The 26,939-nt window shown below is 40.0% G+C and overlaps 1 protein-coding gene across 1 annotated transcript in view; it reads right to left on the bottom strand.

The window, feature by feature from the left end:
- KANSL1L (KAT8 regulatory NSL complex subunit 1-like) overlaps nt 1-26,939 on the bottom strand; it is a 59,276-nt gene that overhangs the window by 1,468 nt on the left and 30,869 nt on the right. The window contains exons 6-13 of the mRNA XM_009996795.1: nt 15,714-15,876; nt 12,698-12,808; nt 12,136-12,273; nt 9,568-9,692; nt 8,041-8,165; nt 7,083-7,137; nt 1,494-1,606; nt 31-85 (exon numbers count right to left, since the gene is read on the bottom strand). Of these exons, the coding sequence (XP_009995097.1) occupies nt 31-85; nt 1,494-1,606; nt 7,083-7,137; nt 8,041-8,165; nt 9,568-9,692; nt 12,136-12,273; nt 12,698-12,808; nt 15,714-15,876 (885 nt within the window). The remainder of the gene's footprint in view (nt 1-30; nt 86-1,493; nt 1,607-7,082; nt 7,138-8,040; nt 8,166-9,567; nt 9,693-12,135; nt 12,274-12,697; nt 12,809-15,713; nt 15,877-26,939) is intronic.

A 26,939-nucleotide genomic window follows, 5' to 3' on the forward strand; every position in this document is an offset into this window, starting at 1 on the left:
GTGCAGCGAGGCACAGGAGGGGCCATGGGGGTCTTTCTGCACTGCATCTTGGCTGTGTCTTCCGTCGGCATTTTTGCTGTAAGATCTAGTGCAGGAGAAGAGATGATAGTCTTTAGAGATACTCCCTGTCCTTTCACATCACCAGGAAGAGTTCATGTTTTCTTATTCACTGAGTTTGCTTTCTCCACACAACACACATGGTTCTTGACAACTTCATTGGCACAAACCAAAGCAAAGTGTGCTATGTGGAGGAGCTAACCAGATGAAATAGGGCTGTAACAGGCACACTCTGGCTGGAGAACTGCTGCTAGCTGGTTCCACTCCTGCACCTTGCTCCACATGCTCACTAGAACTGTAATTCTGGACAAAAGAAGTCAGGGAGCCATGGGCTGTTCCCACTTGGGAAAACATGGCATCATTGGCAGAAGCCTGTGGAGTCCAAACTGCACTGGCAGCAGAATGTGCCAATGTAACTCAAGAAGAAATAGCAGGTCCTTGGGTTTCCTCCTCTCATCTCCAAAGTGGTCAAAATTATTTATTAAAATTAAAAAAAATGTTGACCTCGCCATTAATTGCATATTTGAACTAAATATAAAATACTGGCACTTAAATGGGAGGTGGAAATCTGACCATGCTCCTGCTACCAGCACTTTTACTTCTGAATTCAAATAGGGCTGAGATTTTACCCAAGAGTTCATGGTTTCAAAATTAAGGGTACATAAATAACTTTGTCACTTAAAATAAAATTCCTTAATATGGTTAGTTCTAATTTGACCCTGCATTAAAGAAAGCCATCTTTGTATATTTGTTCAGTATCACAGTTCACATTGACCCAAGAGTAGACACAAGCATATGATAAATAACAAGAAGTTATCCCATTTACAGGATTATTTTTGTCCTGGCAGATTCTGAAGCAATTTATGAAAATTTTTCCCTGAGCAAAACTGCAAATGCAGCTTTATGACATGTGATGCAATAACTTCTGCAAGACTTTTAGAAATTATATTTGATTCTGATTAGTTTTGCTTCAGACAGCAAGCCTGCAAGAATTAACCTCATTTCACACAATGACTTTTTTAAGTGTAAGGTTCCCCTCACAGCCAAAGGCCTTTCAGTGACAGGTCTCTGAATGCAGTGGACTTTCATCTAAGTCAGGTGAGTGAAGAAGGGCTCATGTTACACTTGGTGGCTAAAATCTTAACGACTGGGAGTGGCACAAACTGGCAGAGCTATGTGTTCAGGATGGGATTAAGATTTTTACTCACTAATTCCAGGTCACTAACAATCCAAATCTCTGGAAGTATCCGTGCTTCAGAACAGCCTTCCCTTTCCAGCCACAAAACCGAACATAGCTGTACTGTCCCCTACAAGTTAATTAATTAAAAATGCTCTCCTTTTTAAACTTCTCTGTGACAGCATTTCTGAAAGTGCTGCATCAACAAACAACACCAGTGGCTCAACAGAAATGCTCTGATCAAAGTCAAGACACCTGCCTGCTGTTCCTTCTGGGCCAGCGGCTCTGCTCCCACAGCGACCACCTTGCTCTCTCCCTTTCTTCATACTTGGTATGACGTAAGGAAAAAGCTTCATCTGACAGATCTTCTATCTGTAACAAAACACAGGGAGAGCTGCTCTTGTAATTATGGACACCACTAGAAACAATATTACATATAATTCTGCAAAGGTCTGTTCACCAAACAAGAGGAGGCAGCACAATGCATGCTTGCAGCACAAAAGCACATCAAAATACACACATTCACCTTACACTCCTGCTAGAGCTCTAGTATCCTATGATGCTGTCGCTTTCATTAGATTTCTTTACATGTCTGCCACTGATCTGAATGGATACAGAAATTATAACCCCCCCATGCAACTAACACATTTTGTCTGTGGTGAGAGGCAGAAAATTAGGAGGACAAGTATTCATTTGCAAATCAAGGCATTATTAAAAGCACATAATAAAGACAAGCAAAAGATCCAAGTGTTTCCAGAGACTGCTTTAGGAGGAGGTTGGGAGGCAGCAGAATGAGCCAGATGTACTTTAAGCACAAAGAAATAGGTCTGAGATCACCAAGGACTTCCATAGCTCCACATTGAGAGGAACTCAGCAAACCTGAGGTGCTGCATTTCTGCTACGAAACCAAGCAGAAAATGGCTTCTGCTTTGAAGAGGCTGTTTCTTAGCAAATCATTTGCATGACCCCAGTACAACTTACAAGGGCCCTAATGGGAGTCCTTTTAACTTGGCTGCCCTTGCCCATCACTGCCCTGATGGTGGGGTGAGCTCTTGGCCCAACCCCTCCAGCACAGCTCAGTTATTTCAAAGTGCTCCAAACCATTCAAACTCGTCAAACTTCACCTAAAAAACTAAGATTGGCAAAAGCATATACATGCTGCAGCCATGGATTTTATGCCAGCCACTTCCAAATCAAAAGCAGACAAATTCTGGTAAAGAACTATTCCTGCTCATGGAAGCTGTGAAGCTGCACTGCCAGATCTATCCTGGACAAGAACTGTGTCACAGGTCACAAAAAAGAAATATGGCCCAGAAAGACAACTGTGTCCTGGGCTTCAACAAAAGAAGAGTGGCCAGCAGGTCAAGGGAGGTGATTCTGCCTCTCTGCTATTTTGAGACCCCACCGGGAGAAATGTGTCCAGTTCTGGAGCCCCCAACACAAAAAGGACATGGAGCTGTTGGAGTAAGCCCAGAGGAGGTCTGGTGAGACACTGGAATGCGTTGCCTAGAGAAGCTGTGGCTGCCCCACCCCTGGAAGTGTTCAAGGGCAGGCTGGATGGGGCTTGGAGCAACCTGGTCTAGTGGGAGGTGTCCCTGCCCATGCAGGGGGGTTGGAACCAGATGATCTTTAAAATTGCCTTCCGACCCAAACCATTCTGTGATTTTATGATCCCAAAGGCTTCAGTGCTACCTGAAACAGCCACAGGACCTGCTTGCTAAACCTGTAGCTGCCTGGTTCCTCCTCAGCCCAGCACTACACAGGAATCTTCAGACCAACAGCCCTGCTTTGATTGCCCATCTCATGACCACTTTTTGAAAGGTCCTCACTGCTTTTATTTATTGATGTTAAACACAAACCACTTTGTTAGCTGCTGATTTCCTTTCATGCAAGCCAACCTAATGGTTTTCTCCTCTCCCTGAAAATCTCCAGCTCTGCCACTGGGATGGCATCAGTACAGGGCTGCACCTCAGCTCAGATTCTGCCTTTCCAAGGTCAATGATGTATAGCGTGAAAATGAGAATTTTATGAACTACAAAAGTGCTATTCCCTCAGGGAAAATTCAGTATTCTTCAGTGTGCTCAGCTTTCTTTTGAAGTGGAAACAAAAGATAATTTTGAAAGAAAAACTTAAGACTTTGAAAATACTTTTCTTAGCAAATTGCCAGAACTTTTCATGCTGGGAAGAAACTTCATTTTTAAGAAGTTTCCTTTCAAAAATCAAAGTCCACATTCCTCTCCAAGTGAAGAGTATTGAAAAATACAGAAATAAGTCTTACTGTTCCTTTTCCATTGCTGATGACAGCAGATTTAACTACTTGGTTATTTAAAATTGGGTTTACCCTATTCCATTGAAGACTAACAAGTAATACATTTTCTTGTTTAAAAATTGTTCTATGTATAAAATGACATTATATCAGAGTAAAAGGTCTTTACTTGGATCAGTAGAGCTGCTGCCCCTCTCCAGCTTTGATATGCTTTATATGTATTTCCTCCACCAATGTTAGGTGCTATAACTCCAGTTATAGCTTAACTGTAACTATACATAGATTTTCTCCAGTTGCTGTAACTGGAGAAATTTGATCTACTTTTTTTATCTCTACTAAGGTTAGTTTGGAAAGAACTGTCATTCCTCAGTGGATGGATCTGGCAGTGATGCTGAGAGAACTGACTACTAGGAAGGTCTGTTCGTGAGGCGTGTCGATTTCACACAAAGAAAAAGACTTAAAGCAAACTAAGATCTGGATCCTCCCATCACATCTATTTAGCTACAAGACACTGTGCATTAATGTTGAATAGCACCAGGAATATTTCTGAAAGGTTCTCAAAACAACAAAGTCTGTGTTTCAGTCTTTGGCTTCACAGGAAACACTGAGTCATAAGCCATGAAAACACTTATGCAAAACTAATTATGCACAGAATCATTCCAAAGTATTTGTCATTACTAGAAAAACAACAAAGTCAACTTGAGCATTAGTTTACAGCCCTGACTTGCCAAAAAACTTAACATGAACAAAACAAAATAAAACCAAAATAAGACAGGAAAACCCATGCCACACCCTCCCATGCCTTAAAGCAATAACAGACTGCAAATTCATACATGCAAACCAGGAAATTCAAATGCTCTGTTTCAAAAGACTACGTATTTTTAGAGCAAGTAATAGAGGAGACACAGATAATAGATTAAGTTTTGCACTGCCCAACTCTTGTGTTTGTCCTTGTAAGGCAAAATTTCCAGAAACAAACAATACACACTCAAAAAAGCCAAGCTTTTTGTAATCAAATAAAGGCAGACTAAATGGGTCTGATTTTCAGAAAGCACCGAGTTCCTGTCCTTGTGTCTCTCATGACATGACAAATTGGACACCCCACTGTCTTTTTTTTAACTGGTGGAACCTTTAGGTGCAAGTCTATTGCACGGATACAGGTTCACAGAATCACAATGCCAGGCTGGAAGGGATCTCAAGGATCACCTGGTCCAACTTTTCTAGGCAGGAACACAGTTTAGATGAGATGGCCCAGTACCCTGTCAGGCTAAGTCTTAAAACTGTCATGTTGGGGAACGAGAGCCTTTATATGGAGAAGGAAAAAAGATAGAAAAAAAAAATATAAAAACCCCAAAAAGATATTAAGTGGAAGAAATCCCTAACTGCTGGTTGACACACAGACAACGCCAGAAGTTTTAAATTTAGCCACACAGAAAAGGAACTATTATGCAGTACCACCACAGGAAGTTATGCTGTGGAAAGCAAAGAAAAAGTTTACTTTATATAAAACCAAAAAGTACATTTTGCCCTTTCTTGTCCTTCACGAATGATCTACTGAAGCTTGCCTTGATTTCAGTACAAGGGGCAATTTCACGAGTGTCAGAGTGTGAGTGCAGAAAAAACAAAAAGGTAATGCTGTTTTCTCATGTCTTATTTCAAGACTGCTCAGTAACAAATCTAACTCAGCCTAAAACCTAAAGCAAGGAACTGGAAGAATTATGACCAGACAACCACATTTTCTGAGCACTCTGAAAAACACCCAAACCAATTAACACGATCCCAATAGAAAGGGGAAAAATTGGCAAAGGATGATTAAGACAAACGAGATCTTTAGCATTTTTCTCTTGTCTGCCATCTCTCTTCTCTCATTCCACCCAGCAGCTGACAGACAATACAGAAAGCAGTGGACCACAGCAGGAGGCAAAGCCGCTTTATTGTTAACTCAAGTTATTTCCTGGCCAAAGGATGAATCATACAGGATCAACTAGTCATGCCAAATACAAATGTACTGGGAGGGCTACTAAAGGAGCAATTATTCCATGAGCTTCACAGAGAGACACCTTGAAGTCCCTTCAGCAAAATAGGCTAAAAGTATGTAAGACAAGTCATCTGCGTGGGATCTGAAATCAAAACAAGAAATCCAGAGTCTTCCAAGCAAGTCCCTTGAAGCCCTGAAGGCAAATCACTATTGAAAACCTTTTCCCCCCACAGATAACAGCCTGAAGAGTGCCCTTGCTACCTTATTCTGCAAATGGTTTAATTAAATATCCTTGCAGGAGGCTTCTTCTGCATATATAATTTGACCTTCTCACTACAAAAGAAGATCAGGCATATTTCCTGCTAGCAGAGACTGTGCCAGACCAAAAGGCGGTGGTGGAGGTGACACGAATCAGATCACCAGGTTTCACAAGTACTTCCCAAGTGCATGAGAAAGGCAGGGACAGAATCAATTTTTCTTTCTTCTGACCCAAGAGTACGGTGCCAAATGAGTGCAACTGCACCAGCTAGGGACCTGGTATCTTGGTCACAGATACCTCCCACTAGACCAGGTTTGCATAACCTTCTGTACTGCTACACAAATGCCATCTTTTTTTCTACTACTAAGACACCTAAACCTTGGTTCTAGAGCTTCTCTGAAAAAGGAGCTCAAGAACAGATATTGTGGCTGAAGGTACAAACAAGTTCTGCAGTTACAACAAGTGGCCCTACAGCAGAGATTGGAGGGAGATTAGATCTGTCAAAAGGACAGCAAGACTGACAGGCTTCTGGAAAAGGAGCCACATAAAGATCAGAAGGAGGGGATTCCAGATTTGAGACCAGACCTGCTGCTACGTTTGCACTGGGGTTAGGACATGCCTCAAACCCCTGATAAGGGGAGAAGGGGACCCCAACCTGCAAAGTCCACAGACATTCCCTGAGAGAATTATGTCTGAAAACAGTAGGTTCTTATGTCTGGAGGAAACAAGAGTAGCACATGATGCGCGAGCTTAGCTCAACAGGCAAGCAGGAATTGCTGAAGCTTATGTTGTTCCTGACAAAGCAGAAAAAAGAAAAGTTTGCTCCCAACAGGAGGGTTGCAGGAAAATGAACCCTGAGAAGAAAACGGAAGAAACCTGTTCGGCCCACAGGCAAAATGCCAGTTTACCTCCTGAAGAACACACCATGGGAATTGGCCATCAGAGGATGAGAAAAAGGGACAGATGTTGTAGCTCAGGTAGCTGTGAAGAGAGCGTGGTGCTGGGAGACCCAGGAGCAGGGGAGGCAGAGGACTGAGCAAGGGGACCCTGTGGAAGCGCTGAGTGTGCCAACAGCAAGAGATAGAAGAGCCAAACGAACAAGAGAGCAATGATTATCTGTGGAGATCCTCACATGTCTGTAATCCACCAGAGGGTCAAGTAGGCTGGGATAAGACACATCTAATACATCACTATCTGATACTGAAGAAAGTTCTTTTTGAAATGTAAAACTTACTTGGATTTGCATGAAGTCTTGTTGACTTCAGAAAGCACACACCGATTAGCCCAATGATATAATATATCTAGTTTAATAAAAAACTAGTGGTTTAATTAAAATACAGCCTACCTCTTCTTCATCTGTATGAGATCCTTCTAAAGGTTGAAGTTCAATAACTCTCCAGCTAGAAATGAGACAAGAAAAGTCAAATTAATTTACATAAATTATTTCAGCAGTAGAGATTGCTTTTCTGTTTCAACACTATATTCTTAGCTACTCCTCCTTCAACACTGCTTGTGCTTCAGAATTTCCTTCATATAAGGTGCTGATAACAGAACCCAACATTTAACCTTTCATTTTCCCAACACAGCCTTTAAGCTACCCAGTAGGCTTAACAGTATAATTACAGATTTAAAACATGGGACAACTGCATTTAGCCATTTCAGGCAATTTACTAGTAAGCCACTGAATTACAGCACAGGAGATCAATTCATCTGTTTTAGCAATTTAAAGATGTCCTCTTTCTTAAAAAAAAAAAAAAAAAAAAAAAAAAAAAAAAAAAAAAAAAAAAAAGACAATCATGGATTATAGGTTTACGCTGTATGGAAAAAAATTAAGCTTATTCTGCTGTGTCAAGAGTGAGTAAATTTAAAAAATATGTGCTAAAGCCATTTCTGATTAGTTCATCGAAAATAATTGACTATTTTCTCCTTAGCTGTAACACACAAAAAAGAACAGCAACTTCTGAAGAACCATTCAGAGCACGTCAGCCTTCTGGCACATTTAAAGCCACGAATATCATTACAATTAAGATTATATAAATCCACTTATTTTTTTTAGCCAGTTTGTGCATCTGCCACCTCCCTGTGTCTATCAGACTATTTCCCCTGTGCTATCCACTGCCCAGTCTTCCCACCACTCCAGTCACACAACCTGAAGTGCATAGAAAAAACAGATTAAACTGAACACATGGAAAGATAATCTTAGTATTATAAAATTATCTAATGACATGTTAACAGTATTCCTAGTTAACACTCTCATGTTCATTTTGGTATCTTCTTTGCAACAAAGTAGGTTATGAACAAACCTTGGGGTAAGGATTTCTTTGTACTGCAATTTCTCCAGCTTCGACGGTGCCACCAGTGACATGGGAATAACAATGTTGTCTATATCATAGGAGCTCTCACTTCTCAACCTCCTCCTGGAGTTATGCTGGATGACATAATACATACAGATGAAATCAATCAGCTCAAATCATAAGACCTACATATTAGCTGAGAAACATTAGAGCTGCGTGAGGAGAAAGTCTGTCACTTGAACAGATTTTCTAGTGGTGTAATGACTTTTGACTTCCTCCCTCAATGGAATCTCAACAAATCTTAAAACTCTCTCACCTCTGGGACTTGCTTCTTGCTGGCATAACTCTTACTGAAATCAGTGGGAGGTTCCCTTCCTTGATTTCAGACACAGTTAATTCTGGCTGCTTATGAGAACTTGGAAGTTAATGCTGCCTTCTTCATAATGTTCAGTCTATGAGGACAACCTTCTATAAACTGTCTGCTAACCCATAACACAAGTGGTTCTTCAAAGGGATACAATTAAGAATAAAGCTACACTTGGCAGTGAAGAACAGCCTACGTGGAAAGTGGTTTTCTGAAATATGTGCAAAAGACAGAAACTGAGTTTCTTTGCTGTGACCATAGAAGGATTCCTGGTGGTGTTCTCTGCACAGTAGTGCCTGGAACCTACATGTTTACAACCTACTTCAAAACCTGAATTTCCCAGATTGCAGGAGAAGGCTTAGTTTTAAATCACAACACATTCCATATTACAAGATCTCAACTTTTAGCTGAAAGTTAATGGAAGCACCTATTCTAAAAAGCATATTTGATTATGGTCTCCTCCAAACAAGGGAGAAAAGGAGGAGTGTGCGTTGCCAAAAGCTACATGGGAGACACAAGATTTAAACTCAGCTCTCCAGGAGTTGTCACCAGATTGAAACATGACAACTTGCAGAGCACCAGCATATCACTAGGTTTAGCAGAACTGTGAGACCGAAATCTCAATATTATGAAATTCTCAATAAATTCCAATAAAACAAAGTGTGTTTCTGCAGGAACTTCAGTGAACCAGAGCTGTGCTGCTCTTCAGCAGGTTTATATACCAGAGACTGACTGTAGTTCTGCACAAAAGGTTTTAAATAGTGAAGCTGAGAGTTAAATTCTGTGACTTTATTTGCACTGTGAGGCCACTTTATGTAGCTGCAACAAGCAAAAAAGCGTCATAAGAGCCCTTGTGAAAAATCTGGAACATAAATCACAGTATATTTAATGAAATTTGGAAAAAAAAAGAAGAAAGGCCCAATGCCAATAAACTAAACTTACACTCCAGTTATATGATCTGCAAAATTATTTTACAAGCAAGTATCTGTTTTAGGAACACCACATACTCAATCTGGAATAAATTACTTAATGTAATCCACTTAATTAACTGTAAAAATGCTCTGTATTGTAATTTAACACTAAATTAGATGTAAAAGGCGTGTGGTTTTGAATTATTAACTTGCACAACTCTCTGTAGATATTTGTTAAGACTGATACATTTTTTGGTTTACCTGTGATGAAGTGCTGTGACTGGGCCTAGACATGGCACTGACATTGGTCACAGCAGCAAAACTGCTCTGGGATTCTGGTTCTGCATGTTGAAAGGAGAATGTCTCAAGCCTAGCATTGCGTTCACCTGTCACAAAAAAGAAGAAGAATAAAAATGCACACCAGCTGTTGTCTATTATACTAAAGATATTTTTCCATACAGTAATAGCAAAGTCATTTCTAGAAGCCCACAGCTAACCACTTACAATTTAATGAAAACTAAAAAAAGCCATCTAAATAAACACTTGTTACTCATCCTGTCATTGCTGTTCCACGACAGTTATCCCTCTCCTTCTATGAAGGATTACTTCTCATGGAACCAGCCTCATATGGGCAAATCCTGCTTCTTTTTTTGGAAGCTGCCATAGAATTACACACAGAGCACACACAATCAGGCTTAGAGGAACACTCCTCAAGTTCCCCAGCAGCCTTTCCTGAGCTGGGCTACTGCTCACTAACGTACCAGTTCACTCAGCCCTCACTGTTTCCTCCTTGATAAATGACAAAACAAAACTGGCAGCACGGGTAACAAATGAAATCAGTTCCTAGATTTCCACATGTAGCTTCTTCTAGTAGTGGTCCACTGCTCCAGACAAAGCATAATTCTTGTTTTCTCTTGTTCAGTGCCAGTGCATGCAGCACTTGGGGGCATTCAGAACTTAACCACCTGTGTTCTGCTTTCTTTGTACCTCAATTTCCAGTAAGAAAAAAGGACTCAGATTCAATATGCCAACTAATAAAAGACTTAGTGTATTCCAACATGGAAAAAGAGTAAGACTGATCCTAAAGACTGTATTGCACAGGCTGGGTCAAGGACATGAACTCTCATCTTCCAGGCAGCTCTGCAACTCCCTGGCACACAGCTTTTATTTTTGGCCTTGTTCATCAGGATGACCTTCCCCATGGATAATTTCTCCTAGACAGAGCCCAAATTAGGAATAAATATGTAGTACTACACCCATAGCACTAATAAGCTAGAGCTTCTGCTACTCCCAAATACACCACACAGCAGTTTTCTGGCACTAGGAAACTATGATCCTCAAGACAAAAGATGGCTTGCTTTCTTCCCATTAACTCAAAGAAGTACTATTAGCAGAACACTAACTGTAACACCAAAAGATTTATAGCAAGAAGTTCTCGCTCTTACTAGTGCTCCCAAGTAACTCCAATTGTTTATCTCAGTGTGCACGACAGAACACGTTGGAAACAACGTGGTTGCAAGAAACACTGTCTCAGCATCTGCCTTTTGGGGACCAGTGACTGGTTAGGGGAGTAGGCGGCATGGAAAAAAGCATCACTGATGGCAAGGGGGGACAGGGCACAGCACCCCCACAGAGACAGGCACAGAGTGAAAAAGAAGGCTCTACAGCTATGGGGAAGGCTGTGATGCATAGGGGGAATGATGCAGAGAAAAAAACCCCTTCATCTAAATCAGAGACAAGTTTTCAGTCTGTCCAAAACCATGCTTTACTTTCTCCTGTAACTTGCAAATCAATAGGATTTTTTGGTTTGGGTTTGGGGTTTGGTATCACTTTGTTTATTTTTAATATATGATATTTTTTTTCTTAAATCTCTGCTTTAATTCCCATGTCTCTACTTCTATTGCAAGACTACACTAGCAGTTTTACTTGGATATGCAACAGAAGTTTATTTTTGCACAATGTTAACTGTTCATTTATATCTTTTATTTCTTTCTTAGGGAAATTTTAAACTAATGTAGTTTGTCCTCTTACTCAAGTGATTTATTTTCTCCAACTGTCCTGTGAGGAATTTTGCCAAAAGTTTTCCAGAAGTTCAGATAAATTAATCTCTAACATAATCTGTTAAGTTTACATTCTGATCACCTGGAGAAGATGCTATTTATCTTTACACTGGTATGCCAACTTTTTTGTCCCTAAATTATGACATTATTCTTTAGAACATTCTGGGCACTTTCTATTAATTTACCTAGTGCTGAACAAGAGACTCAATGGCTTAAAAGAGAAAGATAACAAAAGTAAAAACACTAATTATAAGCACTGGTTATCCACAAGTCCTCTTAACAGTCTGGAAGGAAACCAGAACCACAACTGACAGCACACAACAAATGAAACACAGCTGACTGGAGATGCCAGGAATAGTAAATGTTTGGCTGGGCACATGATTTGACAGATAACTTCGCAATTCAGTCTGTTTCACTGGCTACTACTTAAAAAAAACACTCCTTCATACAGAAAGAATGACACCCAGTATTAGAAAAACACAGCTGGACTGCTGAGCAGTTTCCTTCAAGAGCATTCCAAAAGTAAAATACAGAAGCTCATCTCATTTCCTAATACATACTCCAGAGGAAAGTGAAAGATTCCTATGATTTCCAAAGGTACATTATTTTCATGGTCCTAAGTCCATTTCTTCACTCCTGTAATGTTTCATACTTTGTCATGTTTGGAGATAACTCAAAATTAATTATCAAAGCTCAGTGATACTAAACTAATTTACGCAGTACATGTTTTTAAAGACGTAATGCTATCTTAATACCATTTTTCTCTTACCTACTGCTGTCTCACTTAGGTGTCTTTTCTTTCTTCCTTCCAACAGCTGGTCAGATGTTCCTGACACTGAGTGGGATTTGGAATTAGATAAACAGCCACTGCTCCATTGTTTGGCAGAAAGGTTATGTTGATTATAGTCTACAACAGAAACAGCATTTATTGAGCTGGAAACCTATTTTCTTTTGCTGCAATTTACAGGCAATCTAAGCTGCTGAACTATTTATAATGGGGAAAAAACCCCACAGATTTCTGATAGGAATCCAAATAGTAACTAGTACTGCTGTCAGGCACCTGTGTCTGCAAAGAACCCATGGTCCAAACTCCCCCCACTTGTATTACTGCCCTCCTACAGCTCTGATGAGATCATTTCAGTGCAACAAAGGAGAACCTAACACTGTGGTCTGGGAGGAGATTCCTCTTCCACTCTTCCGCATCAGGTGGTTAGCTTCTCTGATAACCTGTTGTGTGGTAAGTTTATAAATTGAACCTCTTCAGGACAGAAAGTACTGGCAAATGAATGAAAAATGATCTTGCAAATACTGAAATACTTTGCTTTACTTACCATTGTCTGGAGATACTTTAAATTCCATTCCCAAAGATGAGATATCAACAGGTTCTCCCTTGATGTCATCATTCCTTAATAATGTTTCAAAGTATATGTGAAGAGGAATATCTAATAAAATAAAGAAAATAAAAAAAAAAGAAATTCAAAGGGAATGGAATCTATATCAGAAAGATGGCAACCTATGAGCCAATGAATTCTGCACCATCTCTAAAGGTCTGGGAAGCAATGAGACAACACTATGCAATATAATCTGTGAGCAATACCGCTGCCTTGAGACCTTAAACTCATGCACTGGCAAGGACTGACTGCTTGCTTCTGTTGCAGCAGTGTCTTCACAGGGTCAGGCTGAAGAAAATAAAAGGAAACATGTTCTGAAAGTGGTGAGAGCCAAAGGGAAGCTCTATTACACTACCCTAGAAAATGAGCCGCCGGACATTTAAAAAAAAAAAAAGGCTTTTGCATGAATAACTAAGAACATTTGAGGGGAGGTAATTCTCAGCGAGATCATTATTTCATCGGTGCTATCCTCCACTGCAGGCAAAGAACTGCAGTCTTTCTTATCTAAGCAGTACACAAGATTATCTCTAGTAATTGCCTGGATGAAGATCTCAAGGTACCTATCTTTCTATTAAAGGGAAGTGAGAGTTATGCCATGGTAAAAACAAATCCATTTTTGGCTGTGAATCTGCACTGCCATACATGCTGCCCAAGGCAGTGTGCTTAAGTGCTTCCAGGCTCTCTGGCATTAAGACCCTCTAAGGGCTGACATGACAGCTCAGATCAAGGCAGGACTCAAATCTAAGGAATGCTCCTGAACAAATCCCAGTGGAGGCACACACACTTTGCAGATTAACAACACTTTTTTTTTGGTGATCAAAGTCAAAGTAAGAAAGCAAGGTTGTCTGACTCTGACATAAACTATGTCCCTACCTGCAGTCACTCCAGAACTGTTATTAATGAAAACAAGCCCTGGAGGGTAACAGGTGAGAGTAAAACTGGGGTCTTCTCCTCTTACTAACTCCTGCACAAAACCCTACACAGTAGTGAGCATACAGTGAACATCTCCTGTAGCCTAAAAAGCCTTCAGTTCAGCCATTTGGGTACAGGCAATTAATGCTTTTGGAAATTGTTACTGCTGGGAGCCTAGAGGTAATTCAAGTTACATTCCTTCTTTCTCTCTCTCTGGAAAGCCTACAGCAGGGCAATGTAATTCATTTCCCAAGGGAGTTCTAACCAAGAATTAGTCCGCAAAACGTTTCAAGTACTAAGGAATTTACCCACTGTTGTAAGGCAGGAAGGCTGAATAAAAACAGGTTTCTGTCTGAAAAGCCTTTCTGGAAACATTACAAGAAAGAAGAGAAATTAAGTAGAAACAAATACGTCGACTTAAGAACCAGGCTTGATTACCACTATGATCAGAATGACAAGAGGTTTAAGGGCAGGGCAAAGGGTGGGCATGAAACTGTTTTTATTTACATACAACCTTAGTCTCATGTACCTTCAGGACTTGCCTGGACAGAAACTTCCAACATATTCTCCTAACTCAAAGGAATAATTTATTCAAATTTGATAAGCATTTAACTGGGCATTTTGTCACAAGACTAATGTGACCTGTAAAAGGTTGTTTCCCCCCAAGGTTTTTGCTTTGTTTGCTATTCTACTTGACTCAAACATAAAGCAGGTCTGAAGGGTTTATTTGTCACAACATTTAGCGAAAAAAATAAACACACTTGTCCTGTTTTGTTGTTGTTATGTTTTTTTCTGGGGAAGCACCTGGGTGTCTCCAACATCTTTTTATTGTGTGCTCCTGTATCACAATTAAAAGAGTAGGAATGTTTGCTCCACTTTATTGGCAGGTTAGATGCAGAAATAGCAGAAGCTCAAACTTCTGAGATGCAAACGACAATTTTCCAGTTATCAGGATGCAAGTTTAAAGACGAGCTTTTATGCTCAAGGGATGCAGAAACCACTGACACACTTTTGGTCAAGACCCTTGGTTATATAGAAACTTCGCAAGCAAGACTCAGAATTTTAAGGACACGTACACTTCCAGAAGCCTTTACACTAGTGAGCCAGCCCCACTGTGCTGTATTACTACATTGCTTGCAAATTATGATTCCATGTCCACACTTGGGTCTTCTCTACTGGTCAGTGATGAGTTCTCCAAACCCAACACTTAATTTAATCCTTGACTTCCTATTACCAGGCTGGAGTACATACACTATCATTCTAGGCAGACAGTGGGTTTGATCAAAGCCTCAAGGAGGACCATGGGCCCCATGTTCAGGATTACTTTATGGCAAAGAAGCAGTCAGAACAGCAAAATTCCTGTATTGATCAGGACCCATTTGGCAATAGTTTTTTCCTAAAATAATAAACAACAACCAAAATCCAATAGTATCCGCTGGTATCCACTCTCTCCTGCTGGTAGCAGCACTACATATGCTATTTTGAAGCACAAGGTGCTGTCAAGTTGCACCTGCACTAGTTTCAGGGCTAATACGAGTTAGAAAAAACAACATCTGCATGTCTGTTCAAAAAGATTCAAGAATCAGATGACAGAAAACATAAATTTCAAAGATCACCAAAAAGGCTGGCTATCACAAAAACAATTAGAAAAACTACATAAAGCTTTCTGGGCCTAGTCCACAGGGCCTGAACTGAAAGTTGCTCATAATAACAATACAACAAGGTAAGGCAGTGTCCTGGCGAAAGCATCATCTAGAGGACTAATGTGAACTGAATTAGACACACCATGAAACATGCAAAAAACACCTAAACCAAACTGGTTCCCCTGATCTTTTTCTTGGCTGTAATCACATTACTGGTATGGGAAATCCAGAAGGTGTACTTTTTAAATGTCAGGAAGAATTTAAGATTTTCATTTATTCTACACTTGTATTTTACCAGTATTAGGCTTTCTGTAAGAGTTCTAAAAATCACTGAAAAGGAAAGTTAGTACATAAACTCTACAGCTCTCACAAGCACAACCATTCTCCACTGAGTTACTTACCTGAAGGGAATGATAAGACTGGATGGAAGGAAGAGTCCAGCTCTTGCACATAATCTAGTATTTTAGATTCTGTGCTGTATTCACTACTGCTGAAAGCAGAGGCTGGCACCACACATGGTAACTGAGTTTTATATGGAAAGGAGGCATCTCTAGATGGCAAAGCCTGCAAGGACACAGAGAGACAAAGGTTAACTTCTCCTCTGCTGGCTTCCTTCAAATTACACCAGAAAGAAAACAGTAATAAAAATCTGAGTAACATTCTTCAATATGAGAAGGGGAAAAAAAAATTCCCCCAAACTTCACCTACTCTAAATATGATTTACATCCACCTATCACAGACTATGGTGAACAATACAAAGAATATAAAAATTCACTTAGGGCCAGGAAAGAGTTGTCAAAGTTTCCAGCGAAAATGTAACTGTTTCCAATAATTACTCTGATACATCATATAATAAACACACACCCTTTAAAACTTCATTCCAGCACAATAGGCATGATATAGATACATAAACAAAACTAACACCATACTAAATACAGAGGTTTCCATCATTTATCCCCTTAAGTCTTTGTAAGGTTCTTAGTGTCTACATTGCTACAGGTTGAGCTTACACACTTTAATGCAAGACCCGATATTGAATGTTTGAGCATGCTGGGTACTTATAGAAAGCAAGAAAGCAAAGCCCTTACCTTGTTATAATAATGTCAGATAAGCAATACAAACACTAGAAGATACAAAGCAATAAATACAGAGAGGAATGCATCGAGGATTGATTAAGAGGCGGTACGAGGAATTACTAGAGAGAGAAGAACTGCTAAAATTATCAATTTAGCTGCTTATTTGAAAGGCTTGTGTAGGTAAGGGAAGTAAAATGATGGATTGAACAGAACTGGTAGGTGTGAGGTAGCAGGATACTAAGGCAGAAGGCAGGGTGAAAATGGGCAGGAATAAGTAGCAGAGTACAGACAATACACTGAACTCTGAAAGACAGAAGGAAAAGAACTAATGTCATGATACAGAGCAGCAGCCAACAGTGGTTTGTCCTTCAGAGTAAGCTACACAAATGCTGCAGAGAAACAGTGGTGTTTGTGTCACTTCCAGCTTTCCTGGATACTGGCACTGGTAACCCCAAAGGTACTGACATTTTTTAAAGCTTCCATCAATTTTTGATACTCTGCCAAAGGTTGCAGAACCCTCTTAAGAGGGAGGGAGGGAGGGAAGGGGGGCAATGGGGTAATTTGAGATTCTCAGCCTAAAACTGTGTGAACTGCCACATTTATCATCTCCTGGAAAATTATTTCAACACAAAAAAACCCTGTAGGAATGAATATAACAGTGGTCACCTTGATTTTCTTATCACTTGTTATGGAATGACAGGAAGACATCTAGCAGTTGCATCAGAGGCAAGACAATCAAATGAACATTACTTCTACCTTTAGTACTTCTAATTTCTGAATCCAAGAAATCTCTGCTGTTCCCTCCTGTCTGAAATACCCCAGGCTGTATTCTAGCAGTACTACTCATCTGTTAGTGATGCAGTACTTATGTCCATAACATAAAATCCCTCTCCACTTATTGAAACAAGTTCTTCTGTCAGGTGGCATCAGTATTCACAACCCACTCTAATGCAGAAAATACCCTATTAAAAAGCTCCCCTTTCCATCTCTTCCCTTCTCAGTCGACAAATTCCCAATGCTGATGTTGCACTGCAGAAACTATTAAAATTATTTAAGGATTATATGATGCTGGAGCAGAGACCCTGTAGTGGTGGGGGAGGTTTTTGTAGTTCACTTTTTTTTTTCCACAGGAAAACATTAACAGTCCTCAATCCACCTTGATCTCCATACACAGGTGTATGTAGCATTACTTTTAACTTAATTGGGAAAGAATTCTTTTCTAGCCTAGGACTCCTGACTTCTTGAATCACTGTTCTGTTATGTCCCTGTGACAGACATATGGGACTCTTCATATGTTATACTTTAAACATCCAAGAAGTGTTGACAGAACTACGACCTCTGTTTGGAAACACTAGTGGAATAAATACTAAAGCAAATTTAATGTTTCCTATTATACAGGCCATTAAACTAAAGCTTAAAGAGCTGTCAGGTAGTTGCTCAATGTTTGATGCAATTAAGAGACTGCTTTTCTGAAATGCACAAAAGTGCATTTCCTCTTGATACTTGGTTTTTAGAAATGAACTAATATCCTGAATCTCCACTGCTTTAGCTGACACTACTTGCATTTTGTTATACAGAAACTAATCCACATTACAGTAAATTAAAAATCTCTCATTCTTTAAAAAGAACTCTCCAAACACTAATCAGTAAAATTAGCTAGAAAATACATAGGTAAGACCAACACATATGGACAGTCAATCCTTTAGTCCTGACTTGCTTTATCTTGCTTTAATTCACTTCAGTCCCAAACACTTTTACAATATAGCTTAAAGCTAAGTCTGCTGAAAAACATGCATACATGGTCAAATAACCTCCACAACTTCTATCTGCTTTGAAACAGTACTACAATCCAACTCCCAACATTGGTAAATGCCAAATTCATTTCCTCATCTTGTCTGTGGTGGGAGTTACAAACCTTTATGCCTGAATTTGTGTGTTATTTCCTTGAAAGCTCTGGCATCAACACCTAAATAATTAAATTTTTCATTAAGTCAGTTCGTAATTCAAAAGAAAATAAATAGGAGCAAGACTAATTGTATTTAAATGCTTGTGAAGCTACTACAAAAAAAGCTGAGTCTGGCAGTGTTTGTGTTTCTAGCTACTAGGTCTGGTATAAATTTTTGATGGAACCATTTTCTACTGAAAAATGTTGAATTAGTGAAATCATGATATTTGTGAGGGACGCTGGTTTAATCCACCCTGGATGAAAACATTTCTGAAGCCTTTCACTTGGGAATTAAATTGTGTTGCTTAGTCAAAGAAAGTAAGTTATTGAAAGAAAAATTAAGAACTGTGTATTGGAAAACTAAACTCTCCCCACCTTCCAATTCACTATAGACCAGAGACTACAACCTGACTGGCTGCTCCATCCCTTAATTATTGATTTTGTAACATAAAAAAAAAATAAAAAAAATTTAAAAATCACCAAAACTCATCTGAACACAACCCACAAATACAGCCATTCAGCCACAGCAATGAAAGGGGTTTAATGAAAACTAAGGCAAGCAACTTTTACAGGAGAGGACTCGACAGCAAACCCCGACTAGAGTGCCAACCCTTCAGCAAGCCAGAGAGATTACTAAACTCTAATCAATTTTCCCCCGGCTACTGGAATGCTTTTCTTTGTTTCTGAAATACAAAACCTCATGCTTTCTGAGCTTAAGTAGATATGAAGAATAATATTACATTAAATCGAGTCTATTATGGAAAACAAAAAATGAAGTATTTAAGAGGAAATCAGAAGTGTGCAAGCTTTGAATCTTCAACTAAAATAGCAGCTATGTTTTAAACTTCCTAAGAAATGGTGTCACCAAGAAAATATAATTTTCTAAAGTATTAGGAATTTTAATCTTCTTGGAATATTTTTTCCTTAGTACTGTTTCACTAGGTCACAGAAAATCTAATAAGGAATTTATTTTTATATTCAAATAAATTCTTGCACTTGCTTGTGATAAATTGATGCATTAGACAAAGCACAACTGGCTCACCCCTCAGTTCTAGAAGGGTCAGAAGGCTGAACTCAACTGGCCAATCATCCTTCTGCAGACAAAAAACTGAGTCTATGAAGCATGAAGTAATTGAAAAGCAAAATGGTTTGTGCTCCCAGTTAAAAATTCTGAAGAGAATAGTCATTTCACTACTGAACACTTAAAACTTCTAGCATTTTTGGAAACATGCCTAAGTGTAACAGTTCAAAGAGCCACAGCTCAATTACACCAATGTGTATTAATTCAGTAGGGTAATTTAGTTAACTCCAATACATTCTGCTTAATACCTGTCATATCTGCTTCTGATTGCTCTTCTAAGCCAAAAAAGGCAAGGAAAAAGCATTTATTCTCCCTACACACAGCACTTTTTGGCAATATCAAAGAAGAGCTATCTCCCTCAATATTAAAAACTGTTCTTCAGTAACTGAGTAGCCAACACAATTGCAGAGATTTAATTACAGGACCCAAGAGAATCAGCATGTGGGTGGCTGATGCCTCCTCTTTGATCACAAAACATGCTGCTGACTTTCAGTCCTGCAGAAGCACTATGTCCAGCTCACACCAACAGAGCAAGCATCACATTACCTGCTTGCCTCTGTGCTTCAGCATCAGCCATAAGTGTCAGACCACTTCTCCATGGACTCCCTCTTCTGCACACCATGATCTGCTCTGAACAGAGCTCTGCCCCTCTGGTTAGATGAAATGTCTCATTTCACAAGCTAAGTATCAGGGGTTCCCTAAGCAGGAATTCACTGCAGAGCGCTTTTAGGAAACATGGAGAGCGAAAGGTTAATCTGAAAGCCCCAAAGACTTTCTCATCAACAGGTAGTGAAGGAGAAGGTAGCATCTAAGACATCCATCCCTACATGGGGCTGTGCACAACAGATAGCACCAACAACACATATTACCTGACAGACCCTCTTCAGGTTTCTGAAGATGTCAAATGGATGGACCTTTCCCATGCACTAGCCTGGAAATCTGTACACAGGTCAGGTACAGAGAAGCAAGCTGCCCTGGGATGTAAACAAATTTGTCTGCCTCTGGCCCCTCTGAAGCTGTTGATAAGGGTAAAGTCGCAGATCCTGTGGCAAAGACCATTTTTTCCAAGAATGGAACTGAGACTTGCATTAAACACTAACAGCAACTTACTTGGCATCCAGCTTGTCTCAAATTTAGATTTTTAGCTAGTGTCACAGGAGTGGTAGCTTCTACGGTTCTTGGAGACCACTGACCACCTTTCATAAGTACACATGGAGTTTATTTCTTTTATCTTATTATAAGACAACAGGAGATGGACTTTCACCTGCTCTGTCGGAAACGCACGCTGTCCTCAGCATCCTGAAACAAAGAGCTTTTGTCCATCTAGCAAATCCATTGAAAAATCAAGGATTGGGCTTAATCTTTGACTAGTTAAATAAACCCAAAGAAGCAAAGATATGTTAATCCACAGGGATATAATTTGAAAAATGTCATGTAGAAATTAAGAATATATGTAATCAGTAAAACACTACAGAAATATATTAAGCTAAACGTGCAAGATTATGAGAAACACACTTCAGGTTTTTCATTTTGGAAAAAAAAAAAAGGATTTGTGGGCTGACTGGCTTGCCACAAGTCTCAGAAAGGATGTCTCTAGTTCCACGGGCAGTATCACTCTATTACAAAAGCCAAAAGTGCTCTCCCTTCCTCCTAAGTAGACAACAGACTTGTCATGCACTCAGAACAGCTGAATGCATAGAAAAACTTATTTTTTTCCCCATTCAGGTTTTGTTGATTTTTAAATAATAGAACACCTTCTTTTTTAGCTTCAGTATTAAGGAAGCAATTTTATCAACTTTATCAATTTTCACTTACAAACCTGGTAAACCGCAACCAAGTGATTATCCTCTCCAGACCAGAAGACTGACATCCAGAGAGGTACTGCACCATTTTCACGGAAGCAGAACACATACTCTTCTTGAAACCAGTTCAAAGGAGACTTGGCAACACATCAACATTCCCTGTATTAATGGCTTTTTAGAAGTCAGCAATGCCAGGAAGCTATGTAGAAGCAGCTGGTGGAAGCAATATCTAGGGATACCAAGGAGGGGGATGACAACCAGCAGACTCCTTTCAGTGCAACTAAGAGGTAATGACCATTTCAATGTGTAAAAGTCAAAACTTCTAGCTGGCTACTGAATAAAATGCTTGATAGTTACTAAATCTAGACAGTGCTGTTTCTTTAAATTTACAGACTGAGGGAGCTAGAGAAAGCAGTCATTGATAACAGCCACAAAGAATTCACGCCTATCTCCTCAAATGCAAGTAAACCACGACACAGGATAATACCATAGAGGAAATGGGATTGTATTCTAGGAAGCAAGTGCTAAAATATTCTTTCCCAGGCAAGCATATCACCTGGCAGAAAACAGGGTACAACTTCCACTCTATACGCTACATTCTGATTAAGCACCTTGTTTGCACATGCACCCTTCTCATTGTCCTTATTTGCCTTTCCTGCTTGCTAGACTGTTAGGAGACACTTCACAAGTAAGATTAAAAACTCTGCATGCTGGGTATAATACAAATTATAAATATGTGTCTGTGTGTGTATATATATACAAACACTTTTCCAGAAAACCTGAAAATTAAATAGACTCAGTGAAAGACTGATATGTATTTATCAAGTGGCATCTACAAAAAGTATCACTGCCCCTAGGCATGTACTTGAGAATGCAGCAGGACACAAAAATCACAAAACTGGCATGAGAAATAGATTAAAATAAGAAACCCAAACCCTGTAATTTAAATATTTTTTCTTGTCTGTTTTGGAGCCTCTGGAGAAGCAGTCACTTTTTTTTCCCCCTTTTTAAAAAAAACAACCCACCAAACCAAAACACTAAACTAAAGCAGATATTCTTCTGCTCTCACTTAAATCCTGTTTGAGACTGAAGAGGAAAAAAGTACTAATACTCAACGGCAAGAGTTGGCAACATTATACCAACTGATTGCTTGTGGTATCTAAGTAAGCTTTTGCACCTAAATTCCACACTGTGAAGGTGTTGGCACCTTTACAAATTTGAAATCCAGTTTTCTCCATGTGCCTCAGTCCACACAACCAACTCTTCCACCAGCAGGTGGAGATACAGATACAATGAGAATTTTCAGATTAAAAAACATCCCATTGTGCTCCACAGCCCTGCAAAGAAAGGTATAGGGCCAAACCCAATAGTACTCATATCCCACTGTTCTATTTATTGCCTCTTACCTTTATTTATAGCTGTATAAAGTTTTCATAGACTGAAACACTACCTAGCCTCAATGATATCTCTTGGCTAAGCATGACTAGGGTGCTAAATGAGAAACTAAAAAAATATACTGGTAAAGCAAATGGTTACGAAAAAATCAGTGAAGGAAGCCACATGGATAATATACTAGGAAAGAGAAGAACAGGGCACATCAGCTTAGGAAAGACATCTCCAGAGTTCCTCACTAGGAACTGCTTTTAAACAAACTTAATAAACTTTAGATATCTCACAGATAATTCAGATCCTTCAAGTTTAAGCAAAAAAACAGCTGGAGACAGAGATAATGTAAGTCCTCACTATAGGAAAAGTATTTGCAGAAGCACCCAGTCATTAGGCTTTGGGGAATCCAGTGGGGAGGGGGAAGAAGCAGTTATAAATGCAACAACCACTGGGAAATTACTCATATAGAGGTTGTGTCTTAAAAGTCCTGAAAATGATCTGCTACTTACAGACTTTCTCAGTTTTAATGTTTTGATACTCTTGGCCCTCTTTCTTAGTGTTAAAATATTACATGCACTTTATAGGAGACAATGCCTCAGAGGCTGCCCTGCCAGCTGTAACAGTGCAAACAAATGGCAGATCCAGTGTTTTGAACGGAGCACTCTGACTTCCAACCCCTGCCTGCAAGCATGTGTCCTCCTACTTAGACCATGCCTGCAGTTTACTCCTTTGTATAAGTTTTAATATTTATTAAAAAATCACACTGAAGAAACGCAGCAGTACAATCACATCCTGTAGATTGAAGCACAAACTGGGTTTACTGTGGATGTGGATTAGGCTGAGTGGCTTGTGCACTGACTCACTATCAAGAAATGGCCTAAGCTCTTACCAAGCTACTGAGAGAACAGAAGAAGAAAGATGCAAAAGAGATTCCAGGGCCAAAAGATGACTCACAGATCATCTGTGGTACTTAGTAGTTGTGAATTAGGGGACGAGCTGATTTGGCCCCAAAGGATATTTTAAGTTCCTGAGGATACTGCATGGTGACAGATAAACCAAACACCCTGCATCCTGTTTTATTTATCCCCACTGCTAACTAGCCTGTTGATCTGGCAGGCCTTCTAGAATTTCATAGCGTGTTAAGTTTTCTTTTAGATACTACTCTGTGCATTATTTAAAGCACCAGAGCAGGGGAAGGTATAGTCCTCTTCAGAAAACAAATACAGTGAAGCAGAGGACAATACATGGCACCTCTGAACAGGCACTAGGAAAGTAAGAGGTCACTAAATAGTCAAACTTTTGACAGTACTGTAGATGTATGTGGCATGGCAGTAGATAAGAAAAAAAATATGGCTGTCTTCCCAGTGACCTTATGAACTGACAGATGCAATACAGTTCACTGTTTCATACTTTGCTTTTCCTAATATGGATGCTGGAGAGTGGGGGGTGTGGACAAGCTTCCCAAGCAAGTCTGAAGACATGTGAAGGACAACACTGAACGCCATTTGATGCACAGAGTGTACAACCAGTCAGCCCAAACCCACCAAATTCCTCAAAGTTATTCTAGCATTTCTTAATTTCCAACACATGGGAAGTCTACATTTTGCTGTGATTCTCTGGTCAGAATCTGTTAGTCATCGTCTGCTCAGATTACCCTGCAGAGCAGCTTTGCCTGTCAGCACTGCCAGGCGCTTGCTTGCCAGCTGTTCAGACCAGGCAGTGAGAGGAAGCTGGTGCAGGAGCACTGACGTTCTGAAGATTCACTCTTCTCCTCAGACTTTGGCAAGCTGGTCTCTGTTAACTCCACGTCTGCTGCAGGGAGGTGGCAGCAAGTCTCCTCTAGTTCCAGCTTGCTCTGCAGCCAGTGATCTTAAAGAAATGGGGGCTCTCTCAGACCACAGTACTATAAATTACTATAAATATGTAAAACTTGAAGAAACATAGCAGCAGCACTTGCTGGAGATGGCACACACACTAACATGACATTAAAAATCCAGCTATTTTCTGTGCTGCTAAGAACTAACTCCTTTTTCTGTGAAAGGCCAGAGGAAATCTACTGAGTTACTATTGGGAATATAAATGCATTTCAAAGAAAACTAGGCATTAATCCCAGAGGCCATTTCTCATTTTGCATCCTTGCCCTCAGATATCTGCCTAATTTAGCAGTCAGTCCAGGCTGATAGCCACTAGTCTTCCATTACAAGCTGATCAACAGCTGGGTAACCATGTCTAGCAAGCATAGGTCTAAGGAAGTGACAGGGCCTGTTAGAGTAAGATTTCTTGAATGAAACAATACACTGGTCATGGTTCTTAATTCAAAGACTTGATACCCATTTTGGTTTGCTTGTCAGAATGCGCTGGAAGTGTCCAGTTCAATTTTATCACTTCCTTCCCCAGCAGGATCCCTGATACACTGTTCTTAACCAACACTGCAGAAGAGGCTTTGTTTGCTGCTTCCCCTTAATTTTGAAAACTTTAACTGAGTTTGGCACTTGAGTCAAGTCTGAAGCTGATAGCGTGATTGCTGCCACCCCTCTTATTTTCTCCATGAAAAGGAGCAGAAACTATCTGTAGCATACAAAGAAGTTTTCCACATGGCCCTCTGGTTAACTTCTCCATGGACAGGACACGAGAAAGCAAACTCTAAACATGAGGTTTCAAGGCAAGAGGTGCAGTAAGCACCAACAGCCCTGCCTACAGGGGTGACTTCCACACTGTCTCTGGGACATCTCTGCACCTGAGGTGCAGAGACAGCAGAGCTCAGTTAGCATTTGGTAACCCAGCACTAGAAATGTCACGATGTGTGGAGCAGACACGCAGCTGCACCAGCTCTAACATTGGAAGCCTGCACCAGTAACTTAAAAATGCACTTTTTCACTGCAGTCCACAATCAAAGTTAAACTACAAATGTATCTTTTTAGTCAACAAGCTAAGGTAAGCTGTTGACCATCCAAAGCAGCTCAAATCTAAGGCTAGCTGAAGATAAAAATATAAACTCTGCTTTGCACTCCTGCTGCTGGCTGCAGAAATGAAGTTTCTGTCCACAAGCTTCTACTGTTATGCTCTGAGCTGCTCTAAGTCTGGCCCAGTTTTCAAAAGAGAGATATAGGCAGCACTCTTAAAAATACGAGATACTTGAGCCAGAAAGATGCAGGCATCCAGAAAAACCTGTTATTTAAAAGTTTCATCTGGAGTGGAAACCCCTCATATTTAAGTAGAAGGAATGGAAAGTCCTGGATTCTCTTGCTAAGGAACAACTTCCACAGCTGCAAGAAGCAGTTCTGGTACTGGAGGCATCTGGGGAATGAGGCCTCCGACCTCTAAGAGGACACAGACTGGACTGAGTGGGAAACAAGGGAGCCCAAGTCAGCCACAGGCTCCTTCATTAATTCAAGGAAGGTGAGAAACCTAAGTGTCTAAGAGGTAGAGCTCCCGAACTCCAACCCTCCACCTCCATCCCCCACCATCAACCCTTCAGGCAGGCTGCTGAATCTTTAAGCCCTGCTGCCAGGAAGCTGGGAGGGTCAAGCTAATAAGAAGCCAGACAGTTTTTCAATAACTTTCTTGCTAAAACTAGGACACTTCTGCAATTTTGCAGGGGATGCTGAGTCAGCACAGTCACACAGAACAAACATCCTTGGCAGGAGAAATTTCTCCCCAAACCACTGGTACACTTAGTAAAACCTAGACAGTTTAGCCAAGGAGACATGGAGATTTTTCTCCATATAACATACTTTCAAAAGACAAAGCAAAATCAAGAAATTAAAACCTCTTTGGATTAACACTGCTCTACTGAATGAGTTCATACCATCTCTGCTCCCAAATTAGAGCAGAGATGTTGCTTTAAGCATCACAGCTAAACTCATTATATATTCTTACCAGCAATATGCTAACAATATCAGATGTGAGCAGATATGTCTTACCCTGCACAACAGACAATGTTGTTTTTCCCATTTTAAAATATAAACTTCTTTGTAACGTGGAAAATTTTAAGAGTTTTAAAGCATTCATAAAGTGTCATGAAAAAGGCAATATAACTAATCTGGAACAGCAAAAACGGAAACAAGATTAAGATACTGCAATTTAATTTCCTAGAAAATAATGTGCCACCAGCTGTGTAAACTTTCTTGTAGCTAAAACAAACATTCTGAAAACAAGGAGGCAGCTGATTTACACTGTAGCATGTTTCCTCAGCAGTCAAACCTCCCAAGGAAGCTGGAGTTGTCTCATAGACTGTACCAAGGCTTTAAAGACAGCCCCACAAAAAAATGGTTTGATAAGCAGTATTCTGACCCATCTTTAATTTTTATTTTCAACCCATTAACTCTGAGCTCCTG

Source organism: Chaetura pelagica, unplaced genomic scaffold, assembly GCF_000747805.2.
Source record: "Chaetura pelagica isolate M959 unplaced genomic scaffold, ChaPel_1.0 scaffold300, whole genome shotgun sequence".
In the NCBI taxonomy this organism is placed as follows: Eukaryota; Metazoa; Chordata; class Aves; order Apodiformes; family Apodidae; genus Chaetura; species Chaetura pelagica.